This window comes from Maylandia zebra, linkage group LG8 (assembly GCF_041146795.1).
Source record: "Maylandia zebra isolate NMK-2024a linkage group LG8, Mzebra_GT3a, whole genome shotgun sequence".
In the NCBI taxonomy this organism is placed as follows: Eukaryota; Metazoa; Chordata; class Actinopteri; order Cichliformes; family Cichlidae; genus Maylandia; species Maylandia zebra.
The window spans coordinates 13825001-13845125 of NC_135174.1; the positions used below are offsets into that span (position 1 = coordinate 13825001).

Below are 20125 nucleotides of genomic sequence, written 5' to 3' on the forward strand. Positions count from 1 at the left end.
GTCTGAGACTGATGGCAGTCAGTCCACTTTGGATTGCAAGCAGTTGCACATCTATCCAGGTGGGAGGCAACCAATAACAAATAATTGTGGTCCTGTGACCAGTTGGTCCCACACACTTACTTGCAGTCATTCACTAAATGTGAGGAAATGAAATCCACTCATTTTTTTTTTCTTTAAGGAGCTCCCCACAGGTATTAGTAGTCTAGTGTGACTGAGTCTTTAGGGAGAATTGCTCTACTTTTGGTGCAGCCATCTGCCCAACCAGCTGCCAGATGGCTACATCCTTCGATCCTGGTTCACCCAAATATGTCTTCCTGTTAAAGAGAAGTTTTTCCTCCCCACTGTTGCCAAATGCTTGCTCATAGGGGATCATGTTATTGTTGGGTAGCTGTGAATATTGTGGGGCCTTTACCTTACAACATCAACTGCCTTGAAACGACTGTTGTCTTGAACTGTCGCTAGGCCCATATAAGTAAAATAAATTCTAATTAATCTGACTTTTCCACGATTTCCCGACATGCCAGTGGCCCAGCAATAGCCTACATTATCGGGAAAAATCAGCTGATAATGAAAATAACTGTGTTGTGTCTTTTGTGTAGCCACTGTAGAACAATCCATAGCAACTGCCAACATTTTTACATAATTTATTTGTTTGTTTGTTTTTTAATTAAATTTTATGGGGTTTTTTAAAACAAAAATTCCTTTGTTGTCCTTTCCCCCCAGCTATAAGCTCAGCTGCAAATAATGTAAAATAATGTGAAAGAGTAATATATTACCACTGTTACCGGATTGGTTGGGATCGGCGTCCGCGCTGTCCACAAACAGACACGGAGCATCATCACATGCCGCTGTACCTGCTCTCCTCCAACATGGACCAGTGTTTGGCCCTGACGTCAGCCGTTACCGCCCTGCCTGCAGTATCGTTGCCCACAGATGATGATGGTGGTGATGGAGACGGGAGAAGCGGCCTCGCCGTGAATCTCATTCGGAGGCGGAATTAAGGCGCACGAAGCGGACAAGTATTTAAACAAACAAAAAAAAAGGACAACAAACTTTCAGATGGAGAAACGGGAACGTCCGCTTCACGCGTTTGGCGCAGGGAGAGATGCCCCGCAGCAGCCAAACGCCAGGGAGCGGCGCGCTGTGTCGCTTCGGTCGGGGGTTCCTCAGTTTGGCAGCGCGCCCGTGGAGTCGATTTAGGGAAGACGTTCACTTGGTTCATATCTCCGACCCACCGGTTCTCAACGTCAGCGCGGATTCGATGGCCGGGGTCAGAAGAAATACCTTTAAAAGGGTGGAGCTGCGGTTCGTTTAATAATAAATGATGAGGAATTCCGCTCGTCACTCTCAGCCTAATTGCGAGTAGTGGATTTGATGTTTATGTGTGCCTGACACTGATACCCGAGCCCCATCAGCGCCGTGCTTTCTTTTTCCTTTTCCAGCACCCTAACAAAGAAACGGGTGATGATATGTCACCATTTGAAATGACGATGGCTGCTGGCGGGTGCGGGACTACCCCTGGCATTCACGTAAAGCGCCCTGATAGCGGCTCTCCGCGGAGGCAGTTTATGCAATCCGACGCAGTGTTGCAAGTGGGCCGATGATTTGATGCTGTACTCTGCTGTCTCCTAATGATATGATCCCAAGAACTGCCAGGCCTTTACGTTTCAGTGAAATATGCTCAGGCCTCCCGTAAAGCACCACAGAGCGAGGGAGCTGTCAGTGCGCGGGCACGGGGTGTTTCTCTGAAAAGTGGGGGCCCTCTCTGTAATTAAGGTGTGAAATCGGAGGGGCAGAGAGAGAAAAAAAGCAATCATGTCGAAAGTTGTGAGTAACAAGGAGAAGAAATCCTTCAGCAAAAAGCTGTTCCGGAGGAGCTCGGTGCGCTCCGTGGGGAGCTTTATGAGCAGAGTTCTCCGGACTCTCTCGACTCTGTCTCATTTTGGCACCGACGAGCAGGCCGCCGAGGATGAGACCGACGAGGCAACTTTGCTCCCCAACACCACTGGGGGGTCACTCCCGTCGGATGACAGCGACTGCGGGGGTTTCCCCTTTGGGGATAAGGTGCCCGGTGTCGCCGGGCTCAAGAACCACGGCAACACCTGCTTCATGAACGCTATCTTGCAGTGCCTGAGCAACACAGAGCTCTTTGCTGAGTACCTTGCTTTGGAGCAGTTCAAAGGTGGAGAGACGACAAGCAACAACGAAAAGGCCAAGTCCAACGGGGTGCTGATGCAGAAAAAAGGGGGAGGCCAGCAGCAGCCGGAGACAGGGGAGGTAACCGAGCAGCTGTCCGGACTGGTTCGGGCTCTGTGGACCTTCGAGTACACTCCTCAGCACAGCAGAGACTTTAAGGTAGGTCGTGGAGACCCATATAAAGACCCTCGCTCTGTGTGGGTCTGCACAAGTTTGACAAGCAAGCAGAAAGTGTCCAAAAGACACTAGATTTAAGTTGTGTTTCTATTTTATTTTGCAATATTTTTTTTTATTTCTTTGAGCTCCAAATTCAACAGTCATCTAACGTTTGATTAGATATGAGCTTATGGGACAACCAGCTGCACCTTATAGTCCAAGTTTTTGCCTCTTAAGTGCAACTAAGTGAACTTGAGCAACAAACTGAGTCCTACTTTTTAAGTGGTTGGCTACAAATCAATGTGTTTTTTATGTTCTCTAAACTTACATGGTTAGAAGATAAATCTGAGTGTGAACTCCTTAAATATTACAAAGATGATTAGTTTTATATTTTAGATATGCCACTTTGTGTTTCTGACTTTGATCCAGGTGTGATTGTCATACACGGGGCAGCCATATATGCACTTTACAAGCAGTACAGTGTTTATAGTAGAATCCCAGTGATCCGTGAAAAGTCAGTGTTTATAGGACTAACACTTCTTCCTTGTAAATGAAACAGAATCTTGAGCAGAGCTGTATTGAAGCTGACTGTATCAGCTTTTTGCTTCCAGCCTTGTCTGTTTTTCATTGTCATCTCTTAAATCTGCGTCCCGGCGATGAAAAGTTTGCCTGTCACGATCACAAAGATTTGCTTCTGCATAACAAAAGATGTGTTTTCTCACTCATGATGTGTTCTTGAAAAGTTCAATACAAAGTGGAGAGAGACTAAACAGAAACGGGCCATACAGCGCATTCTTTGTTCTTGACAATGTTGCTATTTCTGTCTATTTTCTTCTGCTTTAGTTGCCAGCCAAACTGCAAACAGTCCAGCTGGATATAGATTATTTTCATCATCAGAAGCATTAAACATGTTGAACTGGACATGGACACATGGGTGAATATAACCTTAAAAAAACAGAATAAAACTATGTAGGATTTTTGCAGCATACAAGTGTTTTCTAGTAACATTAGTAACGCTTCCAACTGGTGCTTTTAAAAGTGTCATTTCATAGATATTTGGGAGAACACACACACACACACACACACACACACACACACACACACACACACACACACACACACACACACACACACACACACACAGTACAAATGGATCTTTCTCTTCAAATGTCTAAAAAATACTATTACAACCTTAAATGCTGCTAACTGGACTTCAGCAAAGCAAACTTTGTTGTGGTTTGTGTACATTAAAGATGGACATTTGCTAATTTTCCACCTCTTTTCTTAAACCACAATCTGAGCCTAAACTGGAAGCACTTAAAGACCATTAGGGAGATTTAATAAGAACACAAGGGAATTATTTTATCGTCCATTCTCTCTCAGAAGCCGCTGGTTTGAGGATTTGGTTGTAGTACACTACCTAAAATCTCAAAGACTTTGCACAAGTCTGCACTTCTGCACATCTCATCTTAAGATGAGATTTTATTTGTCCAAAGAGTTTGGAAGTTCCTTTGTTATACCAGCTGAACATTAAGTGAAACACACTAAAAAGACTTAACAAAACTGCTTACAAAGTAGAATTGGCATATAGCTAAAAATTTAAATACAATATCACAAAACAAATATCTTAAAAAAAGATCAAAATAAATACAATTATATAAAATAAGTATAAATAAAAAGTGTATTAAATATCTCAAATGTGTAAAAATATCCAATCCAACAAAGAAAAATGAAACAGAATTAAACTAAATGTAGATAAAAGCATAAATATCAGATGACATTGAAGTGGCTTCCTGTAACAGGGTCAAGTGTCAAAGCCAATGCAGTCACTCTACACACAGAGTAAAGTGTTGTGACAGTGCCAACATGAGACATTCAACATTTGTACCCCCCCCCCAACAAAGCAAAACAAAGCAAATTATATGATGATAATATTGATATGATATTTTTTAAAACCCGTACTGATACTGATATTTGATGATCTAAAAATCCAATATGTCAGCCGATATTTTTTCTTTCAGACCCATGAAATATGAACAGCTTTGCATGACATTCATCGTGTGTAGCTTTTTATGGGCAGTTACTAAGATAATATTTGTCTAATAAGCAAAGTTCTCCAGTTCAAATCTGGGAGAAGATGCAAATCCTAAATCAACCAAAAAAGTAACAAAAACAAAAAAATGGAAAACCATGCAGGGCTATCTGTTGTGGCAACGACTTGCGAATATGGGAGCAGCCAAAAGTAGCTTCTCCTACTAAGATAATTTAAAAAAAAAAAACTAAACTTTTTTACTGTTACAATCAGTCTTTGACTACTTTTTTTATGAGTGTTGCTAACAGAGAAGTTGCCCTCTGGTGGATAAACTACTATTTCTCCTGTTTCTCCTTCTAGCTCTTTTTTAAAAACTTTTAAACTTTTTCTTTATCAGGTGTTATAAATGCACATACATACATCGTGCACCTTTTAAATACACGGGAAACATAGTTATATTTTTGCTGTGTGGTGGTTTCATTCATTTTATGCCACATTTACTTAACACTTATTTAATCCTTTCAAGCTCAACCTGCTATTTGACATTTAAGTTGAACTACAAGTTCAGCTAAAATCCTGGTCAAATGTACTGCAAAGGTACAAACGAAGGTCAGTAAGAGTCACGCAAAAGTGTTTGAGTGCACAGCCTGGGAAAACAGTTTGTCCTTCCTGGCACTGGGGATTTTTGTAGTGCCTTGTTGGTGTCACTGGTTTTTAATTTAGATTTTGAACTCTGCATTGCAGACCAGAGGTTTGGGGTATGAAATGTGAGGGCACTTATTTGGCAGAAAAAAAAGCCAACAACTCAGGCTAATGATGCATTATGAGAAAGATATCACAGCTTTAATGCAGTGCCTCATTTAATATTACTTTTTAAATATTATCACCAACTGATGAATTCAGAATGAAGTTACACAGGCTGAGCATCAGTATCAAGCCACTTTCATACTGATTGGTTATTGGCCTGTTGGCAAAAAACAGCATAAACCAATGGCATTGGCCGATTTTTATCAGCTAGACGTTGACAAACAGTGCGATGAACAATAAAAGACTCTGAAACAGTTCAGCCATTGTTTTTATATCGCACAACGAAGAAAACAGGGAGTAACGACTAAAACCAAATACAGTGGCACTCAGGACAATCAGGACAGTTGCTATTGGCTTAGAATTTCACATTTTGTGCATCCCTAGCTTTGCCCTATGGGAATAACAATCCCATTTTTTTCACAGTGTCTTGTCTGTCGTTAACCAAAAATACACACAGCATAGCAGTTTATAGGGTTCTATTTTTGTGAAGGTGCAGTGTTTAAAAGAGACCTGGGTATTTAGAAAATGAATCACTGATATCATCTCAGATCTCTTTACTTAAAGACAACCTTTGTGGTTGAGCCACACAAGATAGCCTGGCCCTGGTTTTTTTTGCACCATTTTGCACAAAAGCGCTGAGGCTGCTTTTGTAACTGCTCTAAAATAAGGACGACTGTCCCATAGGAGAGGCTGAGCGGCCACACAGTACCCAGTGCCGCTCGTATCTTTGACCTTGTGTGACATTTGATAGCCTCTGCGTGGAGGTGACTTCACAGCTTCCAGCCTGGGCGGCTTTGTAGAGTACGCACTGTTTTGATCTCCAGCAGCTTATTGTTTAAGGTCAAGCTTCAGCCAGTGTCCTTGCTTTAAAAAGCTTGGCCTGACCTTTAGGACTCTGCTAATCGTTGTCCTGATTAAACATAGCTGAATATTTCACAGTTAAGCAAGGTGGAAAAAGGGAACGAGTCGCTCTCTGTGAACTTTTACTACATCTCTGTTTTTTTTGTGCAAGCCACTTAAATCCATCCAATTCCTTGATTTTTCTTTTTTTCTGCTGTTGTCCGCAGAATGTAGTGTCAAAGAGTGCCCTTCAATTCAAGGGCAACTCCCAGCACGATGCCCAAGAATTCCTCCTCTGGTTGCTTGATAGAGTTCATGAAGACCTCAACCAAATTGTCCCCCTGGACAGCAGACTCCCCAGGAAGGTAAACACTGATTTAGATCACAGTTACGTGTTACCGCTGTGTCCTAAAGTAAACAGATATGCAACTGCGCATTCGGTAATTTCTGAACATTTTATTGCTTCTTGACTGCTGCTGTTGTTTATTCTCAGCCTCCAGTAGAAGAAGAAACTGTCCCTGAAGGATCTCCACTACCAGCACCTGGCTCTTTTGTACAGGAGCTGTTTCAGGCACAATACAGGTAAAATTTGCAGTTGCTGGCAGTTGCACATTTGTTTTGACTCTTTAGCACCGTGCTTGTATTACAAAACATACATACGTAGTTAAGAAAATCCTCGACATCCTTTGTTTTCTATGCTGAGAGTAATTGCCCATGTGATAAACATCCAAGTGAAACGCCGATCACAGGTCGAATCCACATTGGTATAGATGAGGATATTTATACACAGCTGTGACTTTGACATCAAACCAAACACTGTGCAAATGGAAAGCGAGATCACTCATTAGTTTGTGGATTCTTTGCTGTGGATGTTTTATCCTAGAAAGTGTTAAGCAGTGTTAAATAAGAATGAAAATACATTTTCAAGACCATAAACTCACCAGAAAAGTGTTCACTGAACTCATAAATCAAGTGAGAAGTGGAGTCATTTCCTCAGTCTTTACAGACTTCTTTCTGTAACTGGAGCAATTGCCCCCTGCTGGCCATTATTATGATTGCAGGTTCAAAGCTGCTGTTGCTCCTCTTTATTCCTTTTCTTTTCCTTTTATTTAAAGCCCAAGAAACTTAAAATTCAGTTCAGTTTTATTATATGGCACCAATTCACATTAACAGTTGCCTTATATTGTAAGGTAAAAACTCTGTAGTATTAAAAAGAAAACCCCAACAGTCAGATAACCCTGAAAAGCAAACATTTGGCAACAGTGAGAAGAATAAACTTCCTTTTAATGTGAAGAAACCTCCAGTAGAACCAGGATCAGGGAGGGACAGTCATCAGCTGTGAGGAGACAACAGAGGGAGGCAGAATTAAAGACAAATTATGAGAGTTTTATAATTGAGAGTGATTAAATGTAGCAGTGGTGTATAAACATACAGAGATTGAAAAGAGGTCAGGAAAGAAGAAATGCTTAGTGCATGATGGGATGATGGGAAGCCTCCCAGGAGCCTGAGCTTAGGAATAAATTTGATCTGGCTCAACTATTCAGCTTCATATAAGAACATAAAAGTGGTGTCAGTTGTAATTCATTAATTCTCCTTGTTTCTCTGATTAGATCCTCCCTGACTTGCCCTCACTGCCAGAAACAGAGCAACACCTTTGATCCTTTCCTCTGCATCTCACTGCCAATCCCGGTACCTCACACAAGGTAAGGTGACTTTGGGTCTAGTTTAGAAGTAAGACAATCCATCATACAATTAAAAAAAAAGTCCCTGTATCCAAAACTGTAATGAGACAAGATCCTGTCTTAACTCCAAGCTTGGAAACAAAGGGAGTGTCAAACCGAGCCCAGACAAACACTGTGAGAGATGTGACAGGAAAAAGCTAAAATTAGAAGATGCTGTCTATCTTTGGAACATCGGTCCAGTCATGGTTATGAAACAGCCAATTAAATCCAGTCGTTCTGTTGTGCAGGCCCCTGTATGTGACAGTGGTGTATCAAGGAAAGTGCTCCCACTGTATGAGAGTCGGGGTGGCGGTGCCCCTCTCTGGCACCGTGTCCAGGTTGAGACAAGCTGTGGCCCAAGAGACCAAAATACCTGCCCAACAGGTGAGGCCTCATTTAAAACTTTCCTCTTTGTGTTCCTGTTAACGAACCCGCATCAGTAATTTAGTGTTTTGGGTTTTTTTGATTCCCCGTCACTGCTTAGATTGTTCTCACTGAAATGTACTACGATGGCTTCCATCGCTCCTTCTGTGACGATGACGACGACCTCGAGATCATTCAGGAGAGCGACTCCATCTTTGCTTTCGAGACACCCGAGCTGTTCAGACCGGAGCAGATCCGCTCCAAGCGATGTGGTACGACATCCTGTTTACTCACTCTTTGTCTCAGTGTAGTGGGTTGACAAAAACAGGCAAAATGTTTCATTTTTGGGAAGGTAAAGCAGCATGTTGGATTGATTTTTGGAAACACTTCACAAGGGAGCACGTGGGTTTTTTCCCCCCCAACTTGAACTTTTTCTGTGTACGTTTCAGGAAGCCCACATGCCAATCTCAATCAGAACAACTTGAAGTATGGGACAGATAATAACAGGATGGCCACACAAATACAAGAGCCTACAACACCACCTCAGAGTCCCAATAAGAACAGCGGGCAGGCTGAGAAGATCGTCCTGCTGGTGTGCAACAGAGCCTGCGCTGGACAGCAAGGACGCAGGTGCTTTAATGAACAGAGCTGTGTAAGAATTGCAAATTTAATCCACAAATCTTCTAAAACTTGCTGTTTTTCTATTTTCCCCCAGGTTCGGTAATCCATTTATTCTATATTTGGAGCGTACAGTGACCTGGGATGTACTACAGAAAGAGATTTTGGAGAAAATGAGGCATGTTCTGCGCCCTGGAGTCTTTGTACAGGTGCATATTATGACGTAAACACAGCAACCTCACATTTTGATAAGCTTTTAATGAAGATTAAGTTTTTTCTTGTCTTACCCTTGACGCCCTGTAGGTGGGGCCCTTCACTTTGCGTGTGGTAGGAGTGGTTGGAATCACATATCTCTTGCCTCAGGAGGAGCAGCCTCTCTGCCATCCCTCTGTGGAAAGGTAATGCCGCATATCCCCGCTAGGATGCAGTGTTACCCCACCTGAATGTCATTGTAGAAATCCTGTGGCGTGTTCTGTCCAGTTGAAGGTGATTGAAGAGCCTCAGCGAACCTTCATTGGTATTGATGTCAAAATAAATCCTGAGATGTCTGATAGCTTGTCTGGTTCTAATAGATTTTCTTCACAGAGGCTGTCGACCTCTGGGGTTGTTGCATGGATTTTTTTTTTAATGAAAAGAAAGTTGTGAGTGACATTTGCTCCGCTTGTGTTACATGAACAAACAAAGACTCGTTCAAACTAAACTTTAAAACAAAAAACATGGTCACCATCACAAGTTCTGATGATGACTTCAATACTAGGACAATGGTTAATAGTGGCTAGTGGTGAAAATCTAAAACAGAAATTACCTCTAGAGGAGGCGTAAATCTTTCTGTGCTTATGATAATAAATATAATAATGAATTAAAAAACCCAGTTAAATGTGTAAAATTAAACATTTAATGTGTCTCTGGTCTAACTTTTAACAGAGCATACAAGTCCTGTGGTCCTGGAGGACCCCCTCATGTCAAAATTGTTGTTGAGTGGGACAAGGAGACGAAAGACTAGTACGTGACACCCACACGCACACACACACACACACACAAAATTAACACAAGAACTGGACTAAAAAAATGATGGACTGATAGAGTGATGAATCCAAATAAGAGTTTTTGGTTCAAATTGTTGTCTGTAGAAACGGAGGAGGTCAGGTGAGCGGTACAACATTGAGTATTTACAGACATCTGTAAAACCCAGTGGAGGCTCGGTCATGGTTTGAGGCTGTACTTCAGCCAGCAGTGTTGGGGATCTTGTCAAAATTCATGGAAATATAAACGCAGAAATGTACCATCAGATTTTGTTCCACCATGCAACACTATCTGGAAAGTGTCTGATTGGCAGTGACTTTGATTTTCTGCACGGCAATGATCTTAAACTAAATTTCAGTAAATGCAGAGCTCGATAAATAAAAACAGCAACACACAATACAGCACTATCAGTCGTAGACTGGCCTCCCAAAAGCTCAGAACTCAACATTATTGAAGCAGTGTGGGATCATCTTGACAGAGAACAGAACAAAAGGCAGAAACATCCAAGGAAGAGCCTTGAATGTCCTTCAAGAACTCTGAAAAACTATTCCTGAAGACTACTTAAAGAAATTACAAGAGAATAATGAAGAGTCATGATGTTCCCACCAAATATTGACTTTCAAGCTCTTTGGAATTGTACAAACTCTTTTTTTCCCTTATATGCTCTATTTCTATGTGTTTTCTCATATATATAAAACATGTGAAGACATGAGGGGTGACTTTAGCACAGCGCTGTATAGTAACTCTTTTGAAGTTGTGTATTCCCTCTGTGACTTCGGCTGTGTTACGCCCACAGTCTGTTCAAAAGAACTGAGGACGAGTACATCCCCGATGCTGAAAGTGTGCGGCAAGCGAAGGAGCAGCATCTGCAGCCTCAGACCTGCTCACTCGCCCAGTGCTTTCAACTCTACACCAAAGAGGAACAGGTATGCTGGTGTGACCTGCACAAAAAATATTACTGATACTGATTAAAATATATATATTTCCCCTTGCATGCAGGGGTGCAGAGCGTAAAGCCTGTTTTGTGCTTAAAGTTTGCCACTTTAAAGCGTTTTCACATTAATTTCAGCTTGCTCCTGATGATGCATGGCGCTGTCCACACTGTAAGCAGCTTCAGCAAGGCAGCATCAAACTCAGCCTGTGGACCCTGCCAGACATCCTCATACTTCACCTGAAACGCTTCAGACAGGTGCAAGATTGTATCTTTTCATACGATGTAAGTAAAAAACAAAAAAAACCCCAAACTTAAACGTATTGCTTCTACAGGACGGGGATCGGCGAATGAAGATGCAGAACATGGTGAAGTTCCCGCTTACGGGCATGGACATGGCACCTCATATGGTAAAGAGAAGCCAGAGCAGCTGGAGTCTGCCCTCCCACTGGTCGCCATGGAGACGGCCGTACGGGATGGGTCGTGATCCAGAGGACTACCTTTATGACCTGTATGCGGTGTGTAACCATCATGGGACCATGCAGGGAGGACATTACACAGGTGAGGAAGCACCATATCCAGCTGGGTACAGAAGCTCTCCAGGATATTTATGTTGTTTTATTTCATTGTGTCTTGTAGCTCACTGTAAGAACTCCATCGATGGGCAGTGGTACTGCTTTGATGATAGCGATGTTCATCCCATATCTGAAGATGAGGTCTGCAAGCAGACTGCTTACATCTTGTTTTATCAACGACGTGCAACTATCCCGTCCTGGTCTGCCAACAGTTCTGTGGGAGGTAATTTGTGACAATGTTACTGTGTGCAGACTCATGTCCAATATGCAAGAAAAAGCATTTGGCAATAAACCCATAAAAAGGAACACAATTTTGAGTCATTTTCTCATGCACCTAAATGGTAAATGGACTGGTGCTAGTATATCACCTTTCTAACATTTGCACACACTCTCACATGGATGCATTGGGGGAAACCTGAGGTTCTGGATCCTGCACAAGTGGGCTGAAGGAGTTAGAGATCGGTCCACTGACTGTGATTTGTAGGCGACCTGGTTTTACCACTGTTGCTATATTATTCCTTGGAAGTTCCTTTATAAACACTTACACTAGCACATCTGTTAAAACAGTGCAGAGGGCAAACATTCAAACTGATTCAAATTTGCTGTGGATGATCAATGCTGGTGATGAGTGCTCGGTCTGTGGCTACCACTGAGCACTTTCAGCAGTTTATGTACTCTACAGTTTCAAAGCCTGAAGATGGAGCATCGTGCAGGGAGCAGGTGGTTCTTCTTCTTTTTTCCTCAGCAGTCATGAGATTAAGCACTGGGAATTCATCCTCCAGGGTGTGACTGTGGTGTTTGAAGGGAAACACTGTGGAGAACTCCACTGTGTGGTGGCATACAAACCCACTGGTTAGATTTGCTTCCCTGTGACTTTGCACACTTGCCCAAAATGAAAATAATTTTTAAGGGCTCCTGTTTTCAGACACTGAGAGAAATCCGGCTCACATCACAGAGATCTAAAAGTAGAAGGTCTGAAGGTTCATGAGCAGATGACCTTAAAGGTTTTTGATATTTATTTTTTATGTGCTGTATCCTGGAACTTTTTTATTGCACCTCATACCTCACATATTAAATTATCCTGTAATGCTCATAATATATAGATGTTCAACCACTGTCTGTCTGTTTGGCCTCTCAGGTTCCACCAGTTCCTCTTTGTGTGAGCACTGGATTAGTCGGCTGATAGGAAGTCGTCCACCTAGCCAAGCCTCATCAGGGTCCTCCAGACGCACCTCGCTGGCCTCTCTTTCTGAGTCTGCTGAGTTTGCTGGTGAACGGAGTGAAGATGATGGTAAAGAACACTAATATCACACAATTACATGTGTTTTTTTCAGCTGACAAGCATGACTATTTTCTTAATGCATGTTCTCTGCCCTGCAGGTTTATCTTCCAGACCAGCAGTGAGAGGCATGCAAAGGCAAACTTTCTCCTCAAGATCTTCCATCGCAAGTCCCTTAGCACTGAGTGAAAACGGTGCTAAACCATCCTGGCCCCACTCTGCTAAGCTCCAGCTTCGTTCCAACTCTCCCTCACGCTTCTCCCTGGAGTCCCACTCCTCCTCCCCAGTACTGGAAAGGATAGGAGAGGTGGTTGATACCAAGCAGTCTACCTCCTGCTTCACTGGGTCACCGAAGTTAGATAAACTGTCAGGGGGCAAGTCGGCTATTGGTGCTTTGGAGAGTAATGGAGGCGCTAAAAGGCTGATAGAGCAGGTGCACTCGAAAGCTGTGCTGCAGGCAGATCAGAGGAGCTCCATCCAGGCAGGAGATAACAACAATTTACTGGCTGGGGCTGAACAGGTCAGTCCAAGACATGGTGCAGCTGCAAAGGAGGTGAAACCAAGGACTGTGGCCGTGGACAGCAGCGGTGTCAAAAGGTCCTCTGCCAAGACTGGGCTGGAGAGCGAAAAGAGCCCAAAGAAGCGCGCTGCCACCTCCTCGACGTCATCCAGCTCTCTCTCTCCTGCATCTCCGGCCATTGATAAGTCACAGTCTCGAACACAATCCAAAAGCGCAGCGGCACCATCAACGCCAAAAGACAAAAGCGATGGAAGCACTAAAATTTGCAAGGGCGGCTCCTCCAGAACAGCAACCCCCTCTAAAAAAGGATCATCCCAAACCACGGAGGTATTACATCCTGAGTTGGCTGCACAGAAAAAGAGTGGATCTCCCGGATTACAAAACTCACACCCTCAGAGGAGGACATCACCCAGAGGGGTTAGTGAGAAAAGCTCCGCTTCAGGAAGGAACAGAGCAGCAGATAGGAGCACTAGCCGTGAATCGTCACGGACCAATACGGCGTTAGAGAAGAAAGTTAGCCATGGAGGTCCTCCCTCCAGGCTGAGCGCTGCTAGTAGAGCTGAGGGCAGGCCAGGCAAGGCTATGGAAGACAGAGCAGCAGCCCGGAGCTCAAGCAGTAGCTCCTCCATTACTAGTCTCCGATCCTCAAGTGTAGGTGTTTCCTCTTTAAATACAGCTCCACCGCTAAGAGGCCCCCAGAGGAGCAGTAAGACAGAGGACAAAGGTTTGTCCTTCTTTAAAACTGCTCTGAGGCCTAAAGAGACCCGGAAACCAAGTGATAGCGGCAAAGCAGGGGCAGGAGAGGGGAAAGGAAGTCCAGAGGAGAGTGGTGGGAGCGCATCTAGAGAAGGAGTCCCGCACGGAGCGAGCAAAAAAACATTGTGCGTGGCCTCGGAGTCCAACGCGAGCACAGCCAAAGACAAGGAGTCCTCTAAGGCATCAAGTTCCGCCAAGCACTCACTGCTGCCCTCCACAAAATCAAAGCTTTCTGGAGCAGAAACAGCAGCTCAGTCTCCTGCCACTGCAAAGGACCCTTCAAAGAAAGAGCCGGCTAAAAAGACATTACAGTCCAGAAAGATCCCCATCAACTCCACACAAACTAGCCAGAAATCCAAGTGATGTTACTCCGAGGGTCTGAAAAACAATCTCTCTAAAGTGCAGCTCTGAGGTGTTTTTCTGTTTCTTTTTAATCATCAAACCAGACACAAAGCATGTCTGGCAAAACAACTTTGAAGCACCTGTAGCTTTTCAGTGGTCACTGAATACCAGCTGCCATATTGGACACCTCTTGCCCACATTGTTAAATAGTTATTTAGGAATGGATTTTAACAGAAGCACTTTGTATGGATTGCATTGATTTTCAGGCGTATTATACTGTGTTGTAAATAAGCATGGGCGTGTGTTTAAATTATTGCCTTGTTCTGTCTGTAGCATCGTCGGGAGAAGAGCAGCTCATAGCGAGAATAAAAGTCACTTTGCACAAGTTGGAAAGTGGATGCGGAAAGGAGAAAGGAACTTTTCAAACACGGACTCACTCAGTCACCAAAGGAAGTTTACTGGCAATTTTTAACATGCTGATGCAGCAAATTATTTTCAAGAGAAGATCTTTACGTACAGCTCTCCTCCAGTATCGAGAGCCATTATGTCAACGACAAACATCAGTGCCTCAGATAATCGCAGAGAAGTATTTAATCGAAAGTTGTGTAACTGCAGGTGTTGGTAAATTTGTAACTCGATTTTAATATTTATCAAGCACTGAAAATGTCATTTCAAGTAAAACACAATAACGCCTGTTTAGTGCGAACCGCTGTTTACATGTGCTCTTTTTTGACGTAGTAATTCTGCAATAGCCTTTAAAAAAACAAACAGAAAAAAACAAAGTTTTTCTTCTTTTTTTATTCGACCACATTCTGACTGTCGCCAAGAAGCTGAGGAGTGAAACGTGCGTCATCAGTGTCTAACGTCTGGAGATCCTCGGTCCACCATGGTTCTTAACTTTTGTGTTTATTAACCTGTAATAACCCCTCAAAACCACCCCTGCCCTCCAGCTGCTGACGCCAACACTTAACTGCGGTGCCCAGGTTCCCTTGTGGGAAATCGAGCCTCTTCAGACTGCCAGACGTCTCCAAACATTCCTCCCAGACGAACACAGGGTTAATGTACAAAAAAACCGCATAAACAACATGCTCAAAGACAGCCTGTCCTCTGTCTTCACATGCCACATCACAGCTTGTGCGCATCTTAGCTTGCAATACAGAGTAGTACTCCACAGAACGCACTGACTGTAGACCCGAGAAAAAGAGATCACTATTCCTGAAGTATGTGACAGTTGTTGCATGATAAATTGCTTATGCATGCACTTAACTATGCAAGCAGATTCTTGTAAATGCCCACACTGAGTATGTAGAAGTGCCACTCTTGTTGGATGTGTATTTATTTCCAAGTATATATATGTATATGTACATGTATATATATATATCTATATATTTATATATGTATATATATATATTAATTATTATTATTATTATTTTTTTTTTTTCAAAGGCCAGCATCGGAGAGCATGTAAAGGCATCTTTATTAAAGCTTTGTTTGCACATTTCCTCAGAGTAATATAGAGTTCATATGAATGAAGGTTTTCTGTAGTGTATTCATTTGTCTCATGTTTCCCCCTCGAAACAAACACTCACAGTTGCACTTATTTTTTTAAACAGTTTTCATGACTTTTGCAGCAAAAATGCTGCTGCAGCTTTCGGATTGTGTTACAGTCGGATCACTTTTAACTGGTCAATATTAGCAGAGCTATATTTGCCCCAGGATGGGAGTGTTTTATGATAGACCCAGTGACAGGCTTGTTGTCTGGGTTTAAAGGGGCATTAGTGGTCTGTGTAGTTCCAGAGACATCTGCTGTAAAGATGTCTGCCTCTTCTTTAGTGAAATGGAGCTGTGGCCCTCACCGTGCCCAAAAATCACAGATTTTAAAAGCTCGGCAGCAGAAATCTGATGTAGTGCAAAGAAAGAAGTTCCAGCATGAAACTGCTTGTGAGGATTTTTATTTGTATTTTTTTTTATTTGTATTTTTTTTTAAGTAACCTTGTGACTTACATTTAGCTGATTTTGGAGTGAACTCTATTTCTGTTCATGCATTTAGACAGATTGTGGCCACTCATGACCAGTCTGCATAACTGTGCTGCTTTTGTCAGAAAAAAACTGATGTGCAGTATACACGTATGCATCTTTTACATAAGATCAAAACATGAACCCTTCTACAAAAACAAAACAAACCCCCCCAAACAAATGCTAATATCTTACAGTGAAACATTGGAAGGCTTCATTAACCTATACAACAGGAACTCTACTTAAGTCAAACCAATCAATGAAAGTTTTAATAATAAAATGATTTACTGAATGTCACATTTAAGGGTGAGTGTATATCACTAGCCACAAACTGCTTTGCGGGCTCTAAGTTTTCAGCACATGCAGTGCAGAATAAATCAAAGATGCTATCTTCAGTGCCTGCTGGCTACAGTTTGTTGATGCTGTGGTATTAAAACCCAACACATGCAGTATATGAACTGGAAAAAAAAAACCTGACCTATGTATGTCGCGCCAGTGTTGATGATATGTCAGCAATGTGGAAATGCAGTACTGTGAGGAATTATTTGTTTACACAAAATGCATGGGAATTATTAAAACCTTTTTATTTTCCCATTTGTATCGAGTCATTTTATTTAAAAAGTGCTGTGTTCGTCTTTTCTGTTGATCTGAGGAGGAAAGTGGGGCGGTGGTAATCACAACTGAAAGCAGGATCAGTGAAAATGCTGTCTCTGTCTCTCTGTTTGCGTGCAGACAGCTTGACCTGCCGGTGCTTTGTTTTTCACTTAGAGTGTTTGTATAACTAGCTTGGGGGACAATTTATTCTTCCATTTCTCATTACCTCCACTTGGTGGTGCTCGGTGTTTGCCTGAAAGTCTCAGAAGTGCCAGAAAAAAACGAGCTTTGGCGAAATAAAGCAGCACTCGGTGTGAATTTGCTCTTGACAAATGCCCTTCAGTCTGAACTTGTGGGATTATTAAGATATATAAGAGTGTCAGGTCTAATGCTGTCAGCGGGGCAGATGATATGTTATTAAACTACAGCACCATCATTTATTTAGAGCTGATTCAATTGCAGTTTTATTAGTTTGGCCCAAGGCTGGGCATATTAAGAGTTAATGCTGCCTCTTTGTCTTTTCTATTCTTGTAATTTTGTGTAACAGTCATCAGTTTTGGGGATTACATTTTCTGCCGCTCACTTCTCACCTCTTGTGCAGTCAGAAGACTGATGAAATTTTAAAAATTGCCTGGGGTGTGACGGGGCTACAACATGCTTCTCCCCACATGCAGCAGATTTTATACACTTGTAGGAAAGTGTATATTTTCTCTCTTTTTTTGAAACCCTAAAGGACAATGAGAGGCTCTCCTATTTAAATGCACGTATGGACGTAATTAAATTCACCGACTGCAACCCGGCACAGGATCATTCTGTAATGGAGCCAGGCTCTTCTAGTGCCGAAATCAATAATCATTTGCCAATTGTATCACTTCCAAGAGAACATCATTAGCAAGACCTCGGTGGAGAATTCAGCAACTTTTATCAGGATTTAGCACACAAACTGTGACATTACCCTCCGTGACTCCTGAACACAAGGCTGAATTAGTTTACATGTTTTGCTTTTGCTACATTAATGTGCTTGGTGCGTCGTAAAAAAGGCAATCTAATTGTATTGATCAAACCAATCTCGGTATCTTCTGGGGGCCAAATTTAATCCTTAATGCTGCTGCAAATGCTCCAGCGTCCCCGCGCAGGAGCAGGAGAGGAACGGGAGCTTCATGATTTCACTTTTTCACTGCTTGCTGCTTGGATGGATCGATGCATTGACTACTGTGCTGAAGGTGAAATACTCAGTGTGGCCACACACACACACTTATAAACACCTCTATAACACAACACAACAAATAGAACCAAGTGTAACAGCCATGCAACACTGTGAAACACATCTGACTGGATTTTCATTTTTGGTGCCCGTGTTTGTGTTGGTGTTCCATTGTTTTGTATTAAAATTCATAAGATGCTGCAGTGCTATAATACATCCAGTAGAATCTTGCTATTGGAATGTGTGTTATATGCTAACACAAACACACACACACCTATATATATTGTATACCTCTCTGCAGTATGACCTTATTATGCAGGACAGTGCTAATTTGTGTTGCATTATGAGCTTTTCTTTCTGTCTTTTTACATTAATGATATGTTTCTTTTTAGTTATTCATTTCCTATCTGATCCAATAATTTAGGGTATATAATCAGCCTCATTTAACTTGCCCAGCATTGTTCCCCTCTGACAGGACAGAAAAGAAAGATGCAGCAGAAAAGTGAAAAGCTTTCAAAAGCCTGTGGTAGCAGCTAAACTGATTAATCCTAAAGTCAGATATCTTGGTATTAATAGATCAGAGAATTATTTAAAAGGGTTTCTTTTCTTTGTAAAAGAAAAAAGCCTTTTATGTAATTTAATCATTTTTAGCTTTTCAACCAGTATTGTCACATGAAGGCACTCACAAGTTAGTTTCATTCACAAGATTTCTTCATTTCTACATTTAAAATGTGTAAATAACTTTAGGCAAGAAACTCGTACTTATTCTTGTGTTTTTGGTTTCCCTCTGTCAGTTCATAAACTGTATATAAAAGATGAAAATAGCCACCAGGAAGGCAACCAGTGATTTTCTATGTCCTGTTTTTCAAACCTCAGGCCAAACATTTTCATTGTTACCAGAGTTCATGAGTGTGGGGTGGACCTGATTTAAAGATAACTATAAAAAGTCATTTGAGAGCAACTTGTCAATTGCCAGTTAGGGTCACCCTAAAACATGTCCTACTTCCTTCTAGACACTCAGAGGACCAAAAGACTTGAAACTAACAACAGATCTAAACTGTAATATTTAACTTCTTTGTCTAACCACTGGCATTACCCTTGAAATGTTGGTTTAAACCACTTTTGTTTTTTTCACTTTTGTTGAAATGATGCTTTGCTCATTTTAATATTCAATTCAATTGATTTAAATTCTGTTTTATTTATAAATCGCAACAACAAAAGTGGCATCAAGATGCTTTATATTTTATGGTAAAGACGCTACAATAATGCAGAGAAAACAGAGAAAACCTGAACACTTGTATGACCTCATATGAGCAAACGCTTTGGCGACTTGCTTTTAACAGGAAGAAAAAGGGCGGAAGACAGAGCAGTTTAAATAGAGTTCCTAGCACAGATGTTGTTATTGTATACCTAAGGTCGGTGCTAGATTGGATCAACCAGAGGGACTGTCATCACTGCTGTGATTTTTTATTTGTTGTCACAGTCACACTGGAGAAAACGGTGGTTGGAGACTGCCACACGACCAAAATTAATGGGACTGTGTTCAATGAGCTTGTAATTTTACTACCTTTGAAATGGTTGCTTCAAAGATGGCGACCAGATCTGCGACCACTTACAATCAGTTGGTATCTGTAAAGCAACTTTGGTTCATGTGGCAATAAGATGGAGTCAGTCTGCTGCCAGTTTAAGACTGAATGAGGTAAAACTGTCATAAATCAGCCAAAACTGCAAACCAGTTCATGTCAACATAACAATTCATTTTATTAAACAGAATTTCGGGTTAAATACTTACATTTAGAGTCCAGCTGGAACCTCATTGATGTGAAACAAAAATCCTCAAATTCCTTCACAAATAATGACGTGATTGCTGCAGGATGCCAATCTACCTGTGAAAACCTGGGTGCTGGCCAACCTGGCTTTAATAGTAAAGCAGATGTAGTATAGATGAGTTATACTCACCAGCACAGACTGATTGCAGCATTTTGGCAACTCGTCTGCAATAAATTAGACAAGAGTTATTTACAAACCTTCCTCTGTCTGAGAGTGACTGCTGTCATCCAAATCAGATCGCAATTTGGAGACAGGTTGCCTTCCACCAGGCAACCTGTGCAACTGCTTTGTAGTTCAGAACTGATCATCCAGATGTTGAGGG

General features: G+C 42.0%; 1 protein-coding gene across 1 annotated transcript; it reads left to right on the forward strand.

Moving 5' to 3' along the window:
• The first annotated feature begins 837 nt into the window (after window positions 1–837).
• LOC101481527 (ubiquitin carboxyl-terminal hydrolase 31) lies at window positions 838–16761 on the forward strand. The gene is made up of 16 exons (XM_004571362.5): window positions 838–2355; window positions 6259–6396; window positions 6525–6613; window positions 7642–7734; window positions 8001–8136; window positions 8237–8387; window positions 8565–8745; window positions 8831–8942; window positions 9037–9131; window positions 9658–9735; window positions 10553–10682; window positions 10826–10945; window positions 11023–11248; window positions 11327–11485; window positions 12401–12553; window positions 12643–16761. Exons 1-16 carry the CDS (start codon window positions 1816–1818, stop codon window positions 14178–14180), a joined length of 3939 nt encoding a protein of 1312 aa, XP_004571419.1. The 5' UTR covers window positions 838–1815; the 3' UTR covers window positions 14181–16761.
• Window positions 16762–20125: the final 3364 nt, after the last annotated feature.